This window comes from Notechis scutatus, chromosome 1 (assembly GCF_049901735.1).
Source record: "Notechis scutatus isolate UNSWTSFEM ecotype Mainland chromosome 1, rNotScu1.2, whole genome shotgun sequence".
NCBI lineage: Eukaryota > Metazoa > Chordata > Lepidosauria > Squamata > Elapidae > Notechis > Notechis scutatus.
In genome coordinates this window covers 152,241,743-152,262,203 of record NC_142009.1, presented here as the reverse complement: position 1 = coordinate 152,262,203, position 20,461 = coordinate 152,241,743, and the positions used below count along the sequence as shown (strand labels likewise).

General features: G+C 38.7%; 1 protein-coding gene across 1 annotated transcript in view; it reads left to right on the top strand.

Annotated features, from left to right (window-relative positions):
* The window catches only part of LOC148133046 (uncharacterized), a 31,549-nt gene extending 16,304 nt beyond the window's left edge, over nt 1-15,245 (top strand). Inside the window, exons 2-5 of the mRNA XM_087952615.1 lie at nt 10,558-10,677; nt 12,375-12,489; nt 14,117-14,202; nt 14,772-15,245. Coding sequence (XP_087808741.1) covers nt 10,558-10,677; nt 12,375-12,489; nt 14,117-14,202; nt 14,772-15,245 — 795 coding nt within the window. The remainder of the gene's footprint in view (nt 1-10,557; nt 10,678-12,374; nt 12,490-14,116; nt 14,203-14,771) is intronic.
* Nucleotides 15,246-20,461: the final 5,216 nt, after the last annotated feature.

The window sequence follows — 20,461 nt, the reverse complement described above, 5'->3', positions numbered from 1 at the left end:
TGTGACATTTTGAGTGCTGCTGAATAGTTTACTCATTATGATGCTTCTAAATTTGTGGCACACCATTCAGAATACTAAAATCAAGTAGTGCATACAGGTTCATTTTGAAGAAGGATCCACATTTTGGGGAAATGCAGTTGGATCCAAGTTTGTATTTTGTTTGATTCCCCATGGTGTACTTGAAAATAATATTATTCATTTATTAATTTTCCAGCTCATCTTTCCAGGAGTTTCTCAATATGCTTTTTAAACAATGTAAAAACCATTTTTAAAAACTGCTAAAAATGGCAGATTCTCACTTACCAGTAAATAAAATGCAAAAGCACAGCTCAGTGTCATCACTTGGCAGTGAGATAAGAGAAAGAACAATAGAATGATCTGGCAACTTAGAGGTGGCAACTCCATATAGGAGAGAAACCCTGAGCAAACTCTTGCATGTTGTAATTAAACAGGTATCAGAAGGTAATGAAATTTAGGCAGCTGACAGAAAAACTACTTTAATCGTTTGATAGTTCCACTGTTTCTTCTGACTGCATCCCTGAATTTATTCCTCACATATGTACATACATGTTTGTATGTATGTATTATTTGATTTTGTTTCTTTAATAGCTATTATCTACCTAACACACTACCTAAGCTTCTTTTATTGTTTGTATGTATGGGACAGTTTTATTCTTTTAGCCAATGTCTATCTTCTGCTCCCGGAAATTAAATAGATGTTTTTAGCTCTCGTCACCAAGGCAACAATCCAATTATATGGCTGAAAAACCTTTATAACCACAGGTACCTCATAATAATGAAATAATGGTTTGTACCAATCATTCCTTTATGGAAGATTTATTGAATCATCTAAATTTCATTGTACCAATAGAAGAGCATATTTGTAGCACAGGAAGAAGTATGGCATCCTGGGTGCTCTCTGAGCATAGTTATTTTCTTGCAGATGCTTCATTATCCAATTAGGTAGCACATCAATGCTAGAAGGGAGTGGACTTTAGTCTCTGTTTATATGCAACTGGCTTTCCCTGTCAGTATTGGTGGGAATATTTTTGGTTGTTCCTTGATTAGGCTATTGTTTACTGTTTGGTTATGTGTCTGAGTTGGTAGTTCCTTGATTGGGGTATTGTTTATTGCTTGAAGGAGTAAGCAGTAAACAATACCCAAATTGAGGAACAGAGGTGGGATTCTACTGGTTCGGCCTGGTTCTACCAAACCGGTAGCTCTGAAGTTTGCTCCGACGATCTTCTGTTCTTCTATTTGGCCCACTTGCCCACCTGGGGTCTAGGCTTTCCTTTATTTCCTGCTTTTTCAACTACGGCTGCTTTGCACAGCAGGAGAAGATGATTTTGCATGGCAGGAGAAGATGAGAGCCTTGCAAGAGAAGATGATTTTCAAACAGTGTGCACGTTTGGTACGCGCTCACCAAACCAGTTATTACACCGGTTGAATCCTACCCCTGTCCAGGAACTATCAAGAGTTCATTGTACCAATAGTTCCTCATTGCACAGAATAACCCTCCATAGTTCACCACAAGTATGGGGATGCCAAAGTTGTAGTGACTGGGAATGTAGCCAAAGGGTCCCCTAGTAAAGAGAAAGACTATCTCAGATAATAGCCCACTCAGTGCAGGAAGCAAATTGTAGGGGCAAATCCCTACGAACTTCTCATGTAGAAGACATTGTGTGGGAGGCTTAGTCCATATTAGGGTTAGAACATCAACAACTTTATTGGTCAAATATTATACAGTACATCTCGGTGTCAATGGGCAGACCACCTTTTAAAAAACAGTCATTGTAGCAGAACTGGTTTGTTCTTAATTCTGGGAAAGAAACTAATGTTTATCCTCCACCCAACATCTCCTTCTAAAAGCTCCTATCCTCTTTACTTTCTAATATACCTCATAGCCTTCTTTGTCTCAGAAACTAATTACCTGACCGCACATGATTTGCCAAATTCTTAATATTTCACACAAGATCCTGGTGGCTATGTTAGAAGTGCAATAATGCACTTCTGTATGCTATGTATGCACACATAAGTCTGCACTCCATGGCTCTCCACAGCTCTGTTTCTTCTCAAGAGCTATGGTGAAGAATTGACCCATTCTGCAGGTTGCTGCTAAGTAATTCTGTTGCAGAAATTATGCAAACCATCCAGTGGTGGGATTCAAAAAAATTTACTACCAGTTCTGTGGGTGTGGTGTTGTGGGCATGGCATGGCTTGGTGGGCATGGCAGGGGAAGGTTACTGCAAAATCCCCATTCCCACCCCACCGCACTAACCTGCTTTCCAGCTCTGTTCTCCTGTGCAGAGCAACAAAAGAAGACCCAGCCAATCAGCTGAGACTCAGGAGGCAGAGAATAAATGGGGGCGGGTCCAGTCAGAGGTGGTATTCTCCGAACTACTCAAAATTTCCGCTAGCGATTCTCCAGAACTGGTCAGAACCTGCTGAATACCACCTCTGAAACCATCCAGTTCAGATCAAAGCAAGTTTCTCCCAGATACCTTTGATCATATTGGTGACCTCTGGTGACTGCCAGAATCTGGAGTCACCTGCCACAGGTGAACTGGCCCACTGAAATGAATAGGATATTGAATGAAATTCTAAAACTATCACTGCTAACGTACATAAGCGAACACTACATTGCATTAATGTTTCTTTTTTTTAAAAGTGTATGAGAAACAGTAAGGTTTTGATTCAGATCCATGTGTGCAAATTGATCATCTTCTTTGAAAAGATAAATCATGAATGCAAATGATGCATCCAGGTTATAAAATAGACTAGACAAGATATGCAGTGATGAAGTATTCAAAAAATGAACAAAATTGAAGGAGGTTGCTATGGAGGTTTCTTTAAGGTAATTATTTTCTATGGAATGGCTCTGTTCTGACACTTTCATAAGAACTTGACGTGTCATCCTCAGCTACTTCTTAAGTAATGTTGTGTTTATGGGTGCAGTGTCCTGGTGACAACAGATCAAAAATGAGTTGCAAGATTTCTTAATTTATAAGCTATGAACAGATAAGGAAGCATCTATCAATAAAGGAAAGGCTCTCTGCATATGCTCTGGAGCAATAGTTAGGCTTAAAATACTTTGTTCTTCTCGTATTCAGTCCCAAGCACCAGAATTGTTCTAAACAAAGCAGAGAGACCCTACATGGATTGGCAGCAGCGTGGTCAAATGGCACAAATACATCCCTGCTAAGTCCATTTGCTTTGCATCACAATATAATTCAAAAGGAGGCTGAAAACTCCAATTCTAATTACTGCATGCTGCTAAGGCTACAGGTTATACAGCAGCATCTCATTTCTGCTGTCTTGCCTGTTATAGCTCAGAGTCTCTCTGACAGGCAATCGTTTTGAGAGAAAAGGAACGAGAATCTATGCACAAACATGCTACTTCAGATTTCATGGCATAATAAGTTTGGTCTTAGAGGAAAATCTATCATGGATGGTTCTGTGCTACTTTTTTTACATCTTCAATAATTAAACTATATGAGGAACTTAACCATTGAACTATATCTTTCAAAGATTCTGGAGCACCGGGTAATTGCCAGATGACTGGAAAATGGCTAACAATGGTTCTCATCTTATTTATTTATTTATTTATTTATTTGATTTGCCAATTGTTTACAAGATAATAAGTATAAGTGTATACATAGTTGTGAATACATGAAATGGGTACATATAAAAAAAATAAAAGAATAAGAGAAACAATAGGACAGGGACGGTAGGCACGTTGGTGCGCTTATGCACGCCCTACAGACCTCTTAGGAAAGGGGTGAGGTCAATAGTAGACAGTCTACGGTTAAAGTTTTTGGGGTTTGGGGAAGAAACTGCAGAGTCGGGTAGAGTATTCCAGACATTGACCACTCTATTGCTGAAGTTGTATTTCCTGCAATCAAGTTTGGTGCGGTTTACTTTGAGTTTGTATCTATTGTGTGCTCTTGTGTTGTTATGGTTGAAGCTGAAGTATTCATTGACAGGTAGGACATTGCAATGTATGATTTTATATACCATGCTTAAGTCAGACCGAAGCGGCGTAATTCAAGGTTTTCTAGGTCTAGAATTTCAAGTCTAGTGGCATAAGGTATTCTACAACGAGTAGAGGAGTGGAGAACTCTTCTTGTGAAATATTTCTGGACTTTCTCAATTGTGCTAATATCAGATACGTAATGTGGGTTCCAGACTGATGAACTGTATTCGAGTATTGGTCTAGCAAATGTTTTGTATGCTCTGGTTAGTAGTGTGATATTACCAGAGAAAAGCTACGTAGGATTAGGTTAACAACTCTTAATGCCTTTTTGGCTATGTAGTTGCAGTGGGCTCTAGCACTTAGATCATTAGAGGTGAGTATTCCAAGGTCCTTTACAGAGCTTGGGTCATCAACAAGTTCTTGACTATTCAGCTTGTATTTTATTTTCTGATTTTTTTGCCAATATGTAAGACAGAGCATTTATTTGTTGAGATTTGAAGTTGCCATTTGTTTGACCATTCTGATACATAGTCAAAATCTTTTTGTAGGGTAGCAGTATTGTCTGTGGTATTGAACAGCTTTACATCATCAGCGAAGAGAACGCAATTGCTCTTAATATGATCACAGAGGTCGTTTATGTAGAGTATGAAGAGAGTTGGTCCTAGAACACTGCCTTGGGGGACACCACTATTGACAGGTACTGGATTTGATAGGACGCTCCCGATTTTGACCATTTGTTGTCTGTTTGACAGGAATGCTTCTATCCAGTTATTCAGTTGTCCAGAGATACCATAGGATTTTATTTTTAGGAGTAGTTTGTCGTATACCACTGAATCAAAGGCTTTACAGAAGTCTATGTAGATTGCGTCTATTGCTTTGCCCTGGTCGAGTTGTGTCGTCCATATGTTTTTGCAGTGTAAGAGTTGTAGATTACAGGATAGTTTTTTTCTGAAACCAAATTGTTTATTGGAGAGTAGGTTATTTGTCTCTAAGTGGAGGATGATGGATTGGTTAATAATTGATTCCATGACTTTACAGGTGACGCAGCATAAGGAGATTGGCCTGTAATTTTCAACTAGGCTTGGGTCTCCCTTTTGAAGATGGGGATGACTGTGGCTTGTGACCATAGGGTAGGCAAGGAGCTGGTCCTGAAAGATTTTTCAAAGATTATGCTTAGAGGTTTGGCTATGGCAGTGGATAGCTTTCTTAAGAAGTAGGCACATATTCCATCCGGTCCAATAGATAGAGATGGTTTTAGATTGCGTAGTGATTTTTCAACATTGTCTTCTGTGAAATCTATATGTATTAGATCATTATTGTTATCTGTGGTACGGCTAGGAAATACTGGGCATGATCCATTGCTGTTTACAAATACTGAGCCGAAGAATGTGTTAAAGATGTTGGCTTTAATGGTGTCATCGTTGCAGTCTTTACCATCAGGTCCTATCAAGGGAGGGATGGACCTTGAGTCTTTTAGTTTGTTGTTTACAAAATTGTAAAAAGCATGGGTGGAATTGGTGCTTAGAAGGTTTTCCTCTTTCAAAAAAAGAAAACAAATGGATCCAGCCTGACACCAATAACTGGGAACTGTTGTTCATAGTTGTGGTCCTTCATCACCAGCTACTTTTTTTCTTTTTAGGGGGCTTTCTTATATTTATCCTCACTAGAAATGTTGCATCTATTCAAACAATAGATAACCTATATGTGGGATAAGCTTGCCTCTCATGTAGGGCTAACCCAATAGCTCACAATCCCCATTGTGACATCACATATCAAAAAAAACCCTGATTGGTTAAATACCAGCTGACATACAACAAAACAGACTAGCATACTCCAATAACTGATTGAACTGATTACTTTTAAGCTTATTTCTGCCCAACATGCAGAGGTATGGGCAGTAAAACCCAGCATATCAGCGGCATTGAATCTGAGCATTATTAATTTCCAGTTAGGCAGACTGGTAATGTAAAAACTAAATTCTCTCTCTTTTTTCTTCTTCGCTCCTCCTCCTCCCTTTTTAAAAAAATACACTTCTTACTGTAATCATTTTCAAATGAGCATTTATTTCTCCGCCTTGGATAAACTATGCTGCTACTGTGCAACAAATTATACAGACTTTCATAAATTTACCTTTAAAAATTTAGAAATCTCAATGCTGATTTCATAACCCAGCTGCCCAGTATCTATAAACTAAAATGATTGGTGAGGACTTCTATATTATTGAGATTTGATAGCAGTATTTCACTTGAAACTCTGCTGGGGAAAATGCTTGGTCTTATTTCAGAAGCATGGTTACAATCTCAACTTGTCATCTTCCTCTGATATTTACAGCAAATTAATTTCTTCTAAGAGATGCATGAGTGCTCTGTAAATATTGTTTCTCTCCAAAGGCTCAAACATACATGCCATTTCTTTTTATTGAAAAGAGTCTCTTTCTTCTTTCCACTACTAAATCCTGATAAGACACACAGCTGTGAGGGAATTATGAGTCTATTGGCATCCATATGTTTGAAGATTTTTCATAAAAATATAGTCAAAAGTATCATATAGTCATTATGGGCTTAAAATGGATAAATATGAACTGACGTTTTCTGGATTTATTGATTAATAACAGCTGAATATAGGGAATAGGGGACCATATTATATAATTATTATATAATTGTTTTAAATACCTTTAAAACAATTAAATACCTAACTGCTGCAAACAAGATCATTTTCTTAATCATCCATTTTCTTTTTCTATTTTCTGCAGTTTTAACACTTATCTTTTCCACCTTTTAATATTGTTCTGTGTTTTTTAACTTTATAAAAACATGATTCAAAAAAACTATTAAGCAAAATAATATAAAATCATTGTGAACAAAAGTAAAAGAGAAAATATCAAAGACTAAAACTGTAAGCAGATAACAAAACAAAACTTTTAAAAAATATTGTAAAAGTCCCAAATGATCAAATATGATTTTAATTCCCTTCTTAGCTGTGATTAAACAACTTACTTCAACTCAACATTATTCCATTCCATGGTCTCCAGTACAGAGGAAGTTAAAGACATCTGTAGTGGGCCTTGAAAAAAGTAGCCCACAGATAATTCACACAACTTTCAAGTATACATTAGTACACTGGGTCGCAGTGGCACAGTGGCTAAGACACTGAGCTTGTCAATCAGAAAGGTTGACAGTTTGGCAGTTTGAATCCCTAACGCTACGTAATGGAGTGAGCTCCCGCTACTTGTCCCAGCTTCTGCCAACCATGTAAAGCATGTAAAAATGCAAGTAGAAAAATAGGGACCACTTTAGTGGGAAGGTAACAATGCTCTGTGCGCCTTCAGTGTTTAGTCGTGCCGTCCACGGAGATGTCTTCGGACAGCGCTGGCTCTTCGGCTTTGTAACGGAGATGAGCACCACCCCCTAGAGCCAGAAACGACTAGCACATATGTGTGATGGGAACCTTTACTTTTACCTTTACACAGTAGGTTGGGCTTAAGTTGTGTAAACTTTATATAACTTGGTAAGCACTCTGAAGAAGGTTTAGAAGGCAATCAACCAGTGAAGTAGTTCTAACACAGGTATTATGGGTGTCACTTGTGAATTTATAGGTGGCTCTATAAGGGAGAACATTTCAATAAGCCTTGGTCTCTTTCTTTAGGATTCATGGTTTTTATGAGTCCAAGTATCAGTAACATGTAATTTCACATGTAATTTCAGCTTATTCTCTCACATTCCACCCTTTCTAAAATTACATGAGCCTTAGAGCCTCTGTTTCTTTCTAACCTGATCATAGTTATCTTTTCCAGAGTGACAAAATTAGACTTTACATAGGAAAGATCTAATGACAAAGATACTTACTAGTATTTAGCTTTCTCATTCCTGATTTGCTGTCTGCTTCCACATTACATCCAGAACTTTAATTTTCTTTACATTGAATATTTTTCAGAACTTGTAAAGTCCAAGAGTTATGCTCCTACAAAAACATGGCATAGCATTCAATCATGGTGTGCTGGAATAAGCAATGAATGATGGCAAAGATAAATAAGAACATATATTACTTCTCTGACCAGCCTTTTTCTCTTACATTTCTCTCACCCCACAAGCAAAAGACTATTTGGAAGGGACTAATAGCTCTTACCAAAGTTATAAAGTTCTTGGAGGAGATTCTTAAAATTAGGACTAGAGGGATTCCACCCTGAAATAATTAAGGCTACAATGCAAGTTGGATAACCAACTAATAATATCTAACTGAACAGTACAATGTATACAACATAAAAGGCAAAATAAATTTCTGGAATTGCAAGTTGCACTCAACTAAAATATATCAAAGTTTTCAGATGTTTGATTTTAAAAAAATAAACTCCTTATTTCTATTGATGAACAACTCACTGAAGTTATACCCATGCACACTGAATTCCTCCTTATAACAGTAAATGCACTACATGTATTTCAAACTGATGATAGATTGGATTTAGGCATACCATCTGCAAAAGAAGAGGCTCCATTTGCAGAAGAGACTCCAAACCGTGGTGCTTCACCAATTCTCCCTTCAGCCTCAAACTCCAGATATCCTTAAAAAGATGATCTAGAAGACCAAAACTATGCCTGTCTTCGACTGTATGAGAACGGTGGAGCATCCTAAGAGCAGGACCACTTTCATTTAAAGTCTGAATCACACTTCATGTATAGCCAACAAAAGTGTCATTCCATTCTATTCCATTGAGGTTCTATGTACTCTTTTTTTCAGTTATAGTTTTTGTTCTTTGGTATATTTGGGGGGGAGGTTAATTATTCAGTCATTTACCCCCTCCCTCCAAACCAGTTACCAAAAAGGTCAGCAACAGGTCAAAAAAGATCATCACCCTCCAATTAGAGTCAAACAACCTACTCTTCAAAAAACAATTTGGTTCAGGAAAAAATTGTCCTGCAATCTACAACTCCTACACTGCAAAAACATATGGACTACTCTACTTGACCAGGTAAAGCAATAGACACAATTTACATAGACTTCTGCAAAGCCTTTGATTCAGTGGTACATGACAAACTACTGTTAAAACTAAACTCTTACAGCATTTCCAGATCCCTTCATAAATGGATTACTGCATTCCTGTCAAACAGGCAACAAATAGTAAAAATAGGGAGTGCTATATCAAACCCTGCTTCAGTTAACAGCGGTGTCCCCCAAGGTAGCGTTCTAGGACCCACACTCTTGATACTCTATATAAATGACCTTTACAATCATCTTATAAGCAACTGCGTCCTCTTCATGGATGATGTAAAACTATTCAACACCACTGACAATCTACTGTCCTTCAAAGTGACCTTGATTATGTGTCTGAATGGTGAAACAATTGGCAACTCCAAATCTTGACCAGCAAATGCTCTATCCTACATATTGGTTAAAAAAAATCAGTACACCAAATACAAGCTAGGCGGATATGACCTCGTTGACAACCCTCACTCTGTTAAGGATCTCAGAGTACTCATATCTAATGACCTAAGCACCAGAGTTCACTGTAACAGCATTGCCAAAAAGGCATCATGAGTTGTAAATCTAATCTTACGAAGCTTCTCCTCTGAAAATATAGAATTGCTAACTAGAGCATACAAAACCTTTGCTAGACCAATACTCAAATACAGCTCATCTGTCTAGAATCTGCATTGTATATTGGACATTAATGCAATTGAGCGAGTCCAGAAGTATTTCACGAGAAGGGTACTATACGCCTCTGCTCTCAACAGAATACCCTATATCACCAGGTTTGAAATTTCGGGCTTGGACAACCTTGAACTACGCTGCCTACGGTTGGACTTAAGCATAGTACACAAAATTATCTGCTACAATGTCCTACCATCAATAACTACTTCAACTTCAACCGCAACACTGCAAGAGCACACAACAGATGCAAACTCAATATTAACCACTCCAAACTTGATTGCAGAAAGTATGACTTCAGCAACAGAGTGGTCAATGCCTGGAATGCGCTACCTGACTCTATTGTTACATCCTCTAACCCCCACTCCTTTAACCTCAAACTATCCACTATTGACCTCACCCCATTCCTAAGAGGTCCTTAAGGGGCATGCATAAGTAGGCACCATCATGCCTACTGTCCCTGTTCTATTGTCCCCATTTATACCTATTTCCTGTATTCTTACTCATGTTTATACTTATACCTATTACCTTGTAAGTGATTGACAAATCAAACAAATAAATAAATAAATAAATAAATTTCCCTTGAATTTATATGCTAACAGAAATGTCACCCAGAATTGTTTTGATATGAGATGGATGGCAAATAAGCAAATAAGTAAATAAATAACAAAGAAATTGAGAGTTTGAAAAGAAAATAGTCCTGATTACTTGTCCATGTGTATTTAAAACCTATCATTCAACTTCAGATTGCGTCCATTCTATACCTACCATCAGTCTGTCTGTCTGTGTCTATCTCCACTTGGACTGGTAGGCTTCTGTTAATGTTTTTTTTTTCCTGACCTATTCCTTTTTCTTGATTTATGCTGGGTTTTTTTTCCCTTATTTTAGTTTATGTTTCCTGTCTTGAAGTTTTGTCTGCCTCCTCTTATCTCCTCTCACAGAAAAATGATCCCTCAGTACTGTTTCTAATGTTAGCTGGAGAGAAAAGAGCTGGTATTGTAGCAGGATGGCAACAGTTTTCCATGCTGTTGACTTCTTCTGCTCCTTCCTTTCAGAGCAAGGTAAGCTTCCATTCATTTTTTATCATTATTATTATTCATTAAAGGAAAGGCTTCTGAACATCAGTCCTAATTTGTAACACATGTACTACTTTTCATCCTGAAGATACTTGGAACTACAGTAGATATTTTGAGAGGGATAGTCTTCTCTATGCATTTGTTAACAAGGGTTGTAGTCTATGATAGCTTTTTCTATAAGAAATGTGTTACTATGTCACAAGATTCTTTATTGTCAAAGGAAATGGAAAAGAGAATGAAAGAAAATTAGCATGCTTTGTAGTCCTTGAAATTAGAACTGGAAACATGCTCTTTTACTGTATTATGAATTTGTAAGGCAATAACTACTGAAAATAAGAATGTACTGTAAATACTGTAATAAATGACATAGCTTGTATATTTAAAAATTTTTAAATATGCATTTGTGGATGAACAGCCTTACAACCTTCAACTCCACTCTTGAAGTGACAGAAGAATAGATCAAGGCCAAACTGTATCTCAATGATAATGAGGAAGGGAAAGAAAAAGGATAACGGACAAATTCCTTGGACATGGAAGCAACCTTTGCCATTAGGTAGGTATCAATGATTTTAAAAGAATAGCTGTGCAGATGGAATCATTTCTGCAGGGGCTCTTTCCTCTCTGTAGATAGAGGAGCTGTTTCAATCTACAGTTGTAAACAGATGCAGGATGGAATTAAATGACATTTCAGCAGAAGAAATTCTGGTGGTGCTTGTGACATTCAATTGAAAAGAGTGGAAGAGCTTGTGCCACCCATAAATGTAAATGTACCTCTTGACATGAAAAGGAACAAAGGTTGTGCAGGAGTTTGCTTATGGTCTTTATCTGAATATATCTTAATACAGGAAGTCCTCAATGTACGACCACAGTTGATCCCATGATTTTGGTTGCTAAGCAATGTGGTCATTAAGAGACCGGACCCAATATTACTGTACTGATCAAGTGAATCATATGGTTGTTAAGTGAATCAGGCACTCATTAAGCAAATCTGGCTTCCCCAATTGATTTTGTTTGTCAAAAGCTGGTTGAGAAAGTCACAAATCACTATCATATGATGAGGAAACATTGCAACCACTTTAAATGCAAGCCAGTTCCCAAGTGCCTGATTTGTGACCTGGCACTAATGCAATGGCCATAACTTTGAGGACAGGTCATAAATCAACAACAACATAACAAGACCATTAGAACATCCAACCATTGTTAAACTAATGGTTGTACGTCAAGGCCAACCTGTAGCATTGAAATCTCTGTGCTAATGGGAGTTTGCCTTTGCATCACAGAAGACAGCCAAAGCCGATGGAGAAAGTTGGTTTTCCCAATTGTTTTTCAGAGCTAAGCAGTGGTGGGATTCAATTTTTTTTACTACAGGTTCTGTGGGCGTGGCTTGGTGGGAGTGGCAGGGAAAGGATACTGTAAAATCTCCAGTCAGAGGTGGTATTTGCCGGTTCTCTGAACTACTCAAAGTTTCCACTACCGGTTCTCCAGAACTGCTCAGAACCTGCTGAATACCACCTCTGGAGCTAAGCTACAATCCATCTTTGTTGATTAAAAAAACCCTTTGCTCTTATCAGTCGAATGCATACACAGTCTTCCCCTCCGCATACACTTTGTTACAGTCGGTTGGATAGTTTCCTCGGTCCATCTATTAGCACAAAGATGGATTGCCTTGCTCTCCTCTGTAGATCCAGGGGCACAGAAGAAGAAGAAGAAGGAAAAAAAATCCTAAAATGAGCAAAGTGAAGGAGCATAATGGGAAGCAAAGATCAGCTCCCTTGGAACCAGCTCTTTTTGTCGCCGGTAGGAAGAACCATATGCTGATTGACTGCGATGTGTATCATCACAGCTGGACACAACTTGAAAATCAGATGTTTGACAAATTTAGTGTAAAACTTTAGCCAACACATTCTGGCAGGCCCAGAAACAATTTTTGGTTGATAACCTATGTGACTCAGAATCTTAGGACCCCTGTTGTGCCCATGGTATGATTTGTAAAATAAAAAATCAAAAAAAATCTGGGCTGTCACCAGGCAAACCCTTTCTGCATGAGTCATTTATGTGAAAAGAGCACAGAAGGGGATCGCCCGAATGCTGGCTTGTTATGGCCATGGCATAACAATAGATCTTTTACTGCCAGGGCATTGTGCCTGCCTCCTCATCAAAGCTGCTCACTGAGGTTATATTGGGGAGGGGGGTTGTAGAAACTTTGACTACATCAGTGAGAATTGCCCTAGCTTTCCTTGGCAGCTCTGGCGGCACTCTAAAACTGCATAAGAGGAGCCCTTGGGAATCTGGAGTAGATTTGAGGAGCATTGGGGAGCTGTAAGTAGGCAAAGAACACCTGATTCATCAGGTCTCAGTTTGCTGGAAGGTGGATACAGCTGGATGCAATTATGAAAGATGGTGGTCACCATAATGGAGTAATCTTTGACCTTGTATTACCTTAAGACACCTGTCCCATGTGGTAGCAGTGCTAAAGAGCCTGATAAAGGACTCCAGCATCAACCCAAGGATGTGAATTTTGATTTCAGATCGAACATTATAGCCAGGATTTAGATAGCATATCCTCAACAAGCGGTGGATTGGGAAATGACAACTTTTAATTTAATGTCACTTTATTTATCTGTACCTTTGATTAAATAATAGGGCCTTACAAAGTGTTTGGAGAAAAAATGCTCAGTGAACATTCTTCCTTGAATCATTAAAGCATCTGCTTCAACCCCAGTCTCAGCCTATTAATTCACATATATTCTTATAGAGCTTCTTCTCTAGTTGTCCCAATAAAAGCACTGTGTACACAAAAAAACAGATAGGTGGGGACAGCCTTTGAAGCATTCACTCCGCTTTCTGGAGAATGCCATTGCTTTAATCTTATGCAAAGACTGCTTCACTTGAGCCCAAATTGATCCTTATACAGGCTTGACACAGTTCCAATAGAAGAGAATAAGTGTAGCTCAAGGTTAAAAAGTGGAGTCCTTGGTGCTAACTTGAGCTTGGTTGTTTACATGCAGAAGTTTCATTACCTGACTAGATAACATCATGCGACATTATAATCAGTGCCCTGTGCCCAAGTGCCCAATGGCCAGGTGTCCTAATATTACCAAGCTGGGTAATGAAATAAAACAGCCAAGCTCAGAGAGCACCAAAAACTCCAGAGCTCTACACAATCCTATTAAATAATGATTCTTCTACAGTCAGATTTTTATGCATTTTCTCCAGCCATATTTTATGCATTTTCTTTTTGGTCACCTTAAAAAAAATAGTAACAAATTTTGGAAGCCACATGGGCCTGTGAGGTATATCTAAACTTTATATCCTGGTTTGCATTTTATGATTCATTGTATAATCACTCACAAATATGCATTCAATTAATCAAATGACCCTACATCTCATTAACCCTGCACATTGATCGTTCTTCTTTGCACAGATTTGTTCCAAGCATCTCAGTCAGCCATGGAGCTCAAGAATGCCAAAAAAGAAAAACTAGTGCAAAGTGTTGTAATTCCTGTAATGGTGAGGCCAACTATTTTTTTTATTAAAGATATCCTTTTAGACTACTTTAAAAAATAAAGCAGGCCTTTTTCTCCAGATCATTTTAGCAATCAGTGTGGTGATAGAGTCATGTTCCATTTTTCATTCAAATGCTGAAAGCCAGCAATGCTTAGAGGTTACACAGAAAAAGGAATTGTTTGAACTCCTAACCTCCTGATGCTGGAACATTTTCATTCAGAAGAGCAAATCATAAGCACACTTTTTTAATGAACCCAATGTATGTGTGAAAAAACTTACAGTAATACGCTTCCTCTGTCAAGGTGCTTGCCCTCTGGAGATTTCAACTGCTCCCATCCTGATAATACACAGAAAGTTTCCTGAGATTTGGATTTGAGCAGAATCAAGTCCCTGTGAAACTTTTACTGCCCACATGATTAGATAAAATTCTTATAATGAGTATTTTCTTCTTTTTAAAGTAATGACTCATACATAATCTTTTGGAGGCATTTAAATTGTTTGTATGTATAAATACATATCTTGAAACAAAAGTTGCAAATACGTCCAGCCATCTCTACATATTTGATTTTTAGGAGCCTTCAAAGAAATGGAGAAAATTTCATTACTCTCCCCAGTGGGCAAGCATATTAGATGTGGCTCAAAAAATCTTGGATGAAGAAGACAACTTGAAAAAGAAACAGGGGAATAAAGCAAAAGGAAAACAACCCCAGTCATCTAAGAACTTCAGGAAGGAAGGTATAGAAACTGAAGAAAAACGGATGCCTGAATTTTGTGATCTACACGGTATAAAATTAACAACTATACAACCTTTGTTAGACAAATTACCATCTCCAAAGCTCTCATATTTACGGGCAGAGAAAGAGATCTTAACAGCTAAAGAAATAGAAGATATTATTCAGGAAATTGTGACCCTCAGAGCGAGAGAGAGGCTCTCTGAAGAAGCTATGGCTAAAGAAGGAGAAAAAGAGAAGCTCTTTTCCGAAGACATCTCTTCTATCAATGTCCCAAGCACATGCTATCACTGGGACTGGAGGTGGCCACTTTAAAATGGCTGCTCAGGATGAATGCATGGAATCAAACACCCGCATTACTCTCCTTTGGAGCACCATTCAATAACTTATTACTGTGCTGAAATGTTTTTGTTACTGTGTTGTTGCTATTACTGCTCCTGCTACTTTCCATTCAAAGCCTCTGCGGGCAAATTCTTTCATCTATATGCTACTAAAACTCTTGTGTCTGTCCAGTTGTTTGCCACTTTCAGTTGGGTGAAATGGTACATCATAGGGCAACCATTGTTGAACCAAGGTACCTCAATGGGCTAACATACCAAGTTGCAGGACCATTACCCCTGTGGGAATGACATTTGAGGAAGTTGTGGCCACTGATACAGGCAGCTACTGTCACATGTTTGTCATTTCCAATGCTCCTTGCCAACTTCCTATAAACTCAATTGTGATTACCAACAGTCCCTGCCAGCTTTCCATAAGGTCTTTGTTGTGGAAAGCTGACAAAGAGTATCTGCAGTGGGGAAGCCATCAGGGAAGGTTGTAAGCTGGTCAGGTAAGCCACCTGTGCTATCTCCCCAACTCCCCTGCATTGATGCCACACACACCCATACTCTTCCTGAACCATGTCACTCTCCTGCTCACCATCCCTGACCTGTGTGGCATCTGTTCCACATCCCTGTACTTCCCACACACCTTTCCTAACTGATGCCACATCTTTGCATCTTCTCTGTGACTTATGGGGCACCTCTTGCTCACCTGTGTGCATCCATGCAGATCCTTCCTGATCTGTGCCACACCCCTGCACATGGGTTCAGGTCAGGGAGGAGGCAAATTGGTGCAGGAGGTACATGAGAGGCATTGAAGGGAAATCAAGAAGAGTCTGCTGGGGTGCATGGTGGTGTACAAGAGGTGCTTCCTGGGTCATGGAGAATGCAAAGGGTGCAGCACAAGTTGGGAGCTATGGGCAGGGGTATATGGAGATACAAGGGGAAGCATAATTGGGTGAGGGAGGCACAGAAGGGTATGATAGGGTGCACTGGATGCAAGAATGTTAATTTGAATGATATTCAACGATGCACAATTGCTTAGTGTGCATTAAGTATGCAAAAAAATGTCAAAAATAAATGCTTCATTGGATACCTGTCCTGTCATGCAAACTGCAGGATGGCTGGACTGTGTTTAAGCAACTTTTGGATCCATTCCAATCAAGCAGGGCTGGTTGTTCAGATGACATTCTCGGATGAGACTGGTACACAGTTCTTATAACAAGCAAACAATTTATTAGTTATGCATTATTTTATCCTGAGTTTATTACAAAAAAACCCCAAGGCATAGTTATTTCCTTTCATCCCACCATGGGATTTATTGGAAATAGAATTTATATGTAAAGAAACTATAAACCCCTTAAATCTTTTCAAATTCCAACAAGACCACATGCTTAAAGCTTGCTTTACAAATCGGGTAGTTTTAATCCTGTTGCTAGGAAGTATGAAATTCTTGTCCAAAATGTTCTGCTGATTAAAATTACTAGATAACCAGAACTGAGTTGTGAAGGTTTTTAAGAAGGGAAAAGGAATGGTAGAAAGAAAGAACATTGTCTCCTGTCCCCTATTTTCTGTATCCTCTTATTAGGCCCTGGGGAATTCAAAGAATATTGAGATTCAGTAAAGAGCATGCACATGGGATGTAACAGTAGCTAGACTTCTGATGACTTGCTGAGAATCAACTCCTTAATGGAAGAAATTCCCTAATGGCCAGAATGTGGAATGAGGACTTCTGCCAAAAGTAAAACTTCTCCTATGAAGCCATGGATTGCCAAATGGCTAAATTATTTTTAAAAATTAAATTGGTATGGATGTTTATTCCACAGAAATAAGATCCCTGTCTCTATTCTAATCTCAGTGTTGTCTGCTCAGCCTCGAGAAGTTGAGTTGGCTCACATGAATAGGTAGCTCTTATTAAAGAAGAGATAACTTTAGGAGAGGTGGATTTTTCAGAAGAATAGTCTTCTGCAATAACCTGAAACCATCCAGTCCCTTATTTCATGCTTTTTTAAAAAAAAAATTCAAGCAAGGCACAGTATACCAATAGTTTCAAAAGCTACAATTCAGATGTTTGCAACTGGATTGTTTAAAGAGGTTTGAAACAAGATATTTGAGACAAGAGTTTCAAACAAAGAACAAAAAATAAGAGTGTTTTTTATCCAAACTAGAGACTTGGTTGCCCTAACAAAGAACAATTACAAAAATGAACATGAGCAAGAGCAAGAAATACTACGAACAAAGTGGTGAGCAACCCAGAGTTGTAACAACACAGGAAGCAAATATTTGTCCTAGCTTTAATCTTTATAGGAAAGGTATATAAATATTAGGAACCCCACATATCAATTTGTACTTTGCATATAGATGCTTCTACTGTGTGTGCACATGTTTCATTGAAACAAAAGACTGCAAATAGATCACAATCCTCTCAAGGCCTTATGAATGGGTGAAAGGGATAGAGAGGAAGGAAACTCTGACTGTTATCCTTATTCCTCTGCTCTTTATGGGGTTCAAATCCCAAAACCCAAATTTGTTTAAATGGGCATACAGCCCTCCACATGATCGTTATCTCTGGTTCTTATAGTAATGAAGTTAAGAAACCAAAGAAGTAGAATGGGCACATACAGGGGCCTGGGTATCCTGACACATACTGTAACCCAGTGATCCCCAACCTTTTTTATGCCGCGGCCCAGTACCGGCATCAGCTGAGGCGCCGCGGCCAGTACCGGCATCAACTGGCGCCGCCATCTTTTTGAAAAGTGCTTCCGATGACCTCACCGGAAGCACTTTTTCATCAAAAGATGGCGGCATGCTTTCGGTGAGCTTTTTCGGGTAGAAATGGCTTTCTACCCGAAAAGCTCACGAGGCTAGCGCCGCCATCTTTTGATGAAAAAGTGCTTCCGGTGAGCTTTCTACCGGAAAAGCTCACCAGAAGCACTTTTTATCAAAAAAGATGGCGCCTAACAACCAGCGGACCGGTAAGACTTGTTCGCGGACCGGGACCGGTCCATGGACCCGTGGGGACCCCTGCTGTAACCTCTTACATTCTATGAAATTTCTGGAGAGGTCTCGGCTTTCATATCTGCCCTCAGATGTACATGAGCTGCACCAAATTCCTGATCTAGATACAAGACTAGAATCTTGTTCTCTCCTTTCTATCCCCTCCTTCCATTCCTACCTGGTTCCTGTGAACTAAGTTGGTTTCTTGAAATCATCAAAAGACAAAACAGACCAATAAAGAAAGGGAACAAAATGCTCTGATTTCCTTAATGCAAATTTACAAACCAAACATTTCATGAAAATCTAATGTACTTGACTATATATTTTTCTATGTTTACATTAGCTCTCTTCTCAATTTTTTAAAATTCATCTGCTTCTAAATGTGTTATCTTGTACCCTGACCTAACTAACACCACCAATACTCTAGTTCATAGATCAAATGCTTGGAGCAGTGGTGAAGTGACAACATAACTGCTCCCTTCCAATTTGGATTACTAAAATTCTTTGCCAAAGGCAATCAAAGTACCTGAGGTTTTGTGCCTTTCGAGGAAATGTTCTATAGTTTGAGAACTATTAGTACATTATTTTGAAATGCTAACTACCTAACATATGCCACTACTATATGATTCCTTAATTGCTAAATAGTCAAAACAGCAAAATTTCCCAAAGGCAGTTGTCAGCCCTGGTGTGCCTGGCAGCCCGGAGCTGCCATTCCGGCAGAGAACAGAGAACGTGGGGTTGCCTTTTCCACGGGGACTCGAGAACGACATAGCCACCATGACGCTAAACCCACTGGACTGCTGAGCCCACACCAGACCTGTTACCACTGCTGACATCAATACCGAAGAGTTGTTGGGCAGCCACACGACTGAAACAAAAGCAGACGCTTACATGCATGCACACTGAGTTTGGCTGGTGATGGAACTCTGCTGGACTCCCTGCTTAATGTCTACTGATTCGGCTTAGGGAAGAATGGAGAGAGGGGAGTGAATGTGGGTGGATGGGCGGAGCTAGGGGACAATTTAAAATGGTGGGACAGTTACTGGACAGTTAGTCCTGACTTTGAATTTCGAATTGATGGATGTCCGTTCATGCCAGTGTTTGTGAAGGAGATAAAAAATTACAATTCAGAACTGTGTTTTGGGGGGGAGGGGTTTCCCTCATATTAATAGCAATATTAATGAAATTTCTGAAAACAAACCAAACATTTCCAAGGTTCAGCACATACCACCAGGTAAACACAAGCAGTTCAAAAGTGTGAGAGGCAAAGCCAATTCAGTCTTTTTTGTTATTCAATAAAAGTGAGAAATACAACAAATCCCATCTGTTCGTGGGAAACCGCTGCTTTCTGTCATCACTCAGAACAAATTAATAACATATAATTGTAGTGCCACAGCATGGCACATATTTTCTGACACAGGTATTTACTCTTAAAAGGTGTCAGCCTGAAAAAGAATGTGCAAAGGCACATTAAGTCAAATAAGAGATGGGGAAAATCAAACCGACTTTCATAATCTCAATAACCTTTTTCTGTTCTTAAGGGCATACAGTAGATGAAAAGGTTTTTGTTTTCATATAAAACATCCAAATAAGTAAGCAATATTGGAAAAAGGTTAAAATGTTTCCTTACAGAAGCAACCAATTAAATGAATTAATAACATACAAAAAAACCCTTTCCATATTGTTATTTCAACATCACTGGAATTTTTAACTAAAGCCCACCATTACCAAAAAAAAAAAAAAAACCCACAATCACTTCAGAAAAAAAACATGTACAATACATTTCCATTTTTCCTTCTTTTTTCTGTATGGGAATAACAAATAATTCACATAGGAGAGCAGAGTTTGACATATTTATTGTTCAAAATGTTTTAAAAGATGGCCTAGCCTTTTCTGTAGTACCTTATCATTAATACCATAGATTAAATCTATTATCATTCAAATCTTCCTAGAAGAGGTGTTCTCGTCATCTCCTCTAATCATACTTCTGAAAAACCTTGCAAACCTCTTTTACAAGAGGGTCTTTTGAGACTACAATATATTTGGGGATTACAAGGAAGAATGGCTGTAGTAGAAGGAAGCATCCATTCAATCCCTATTATTCCTTTTGCTGATGTACTGCTAAACTAGATTGCATCAAAATATGCCTGCTTTGGTCATTAGAAAACCTCGATAAATTTTGTCATAAAAACTCCTATAACACCAGGCACATCA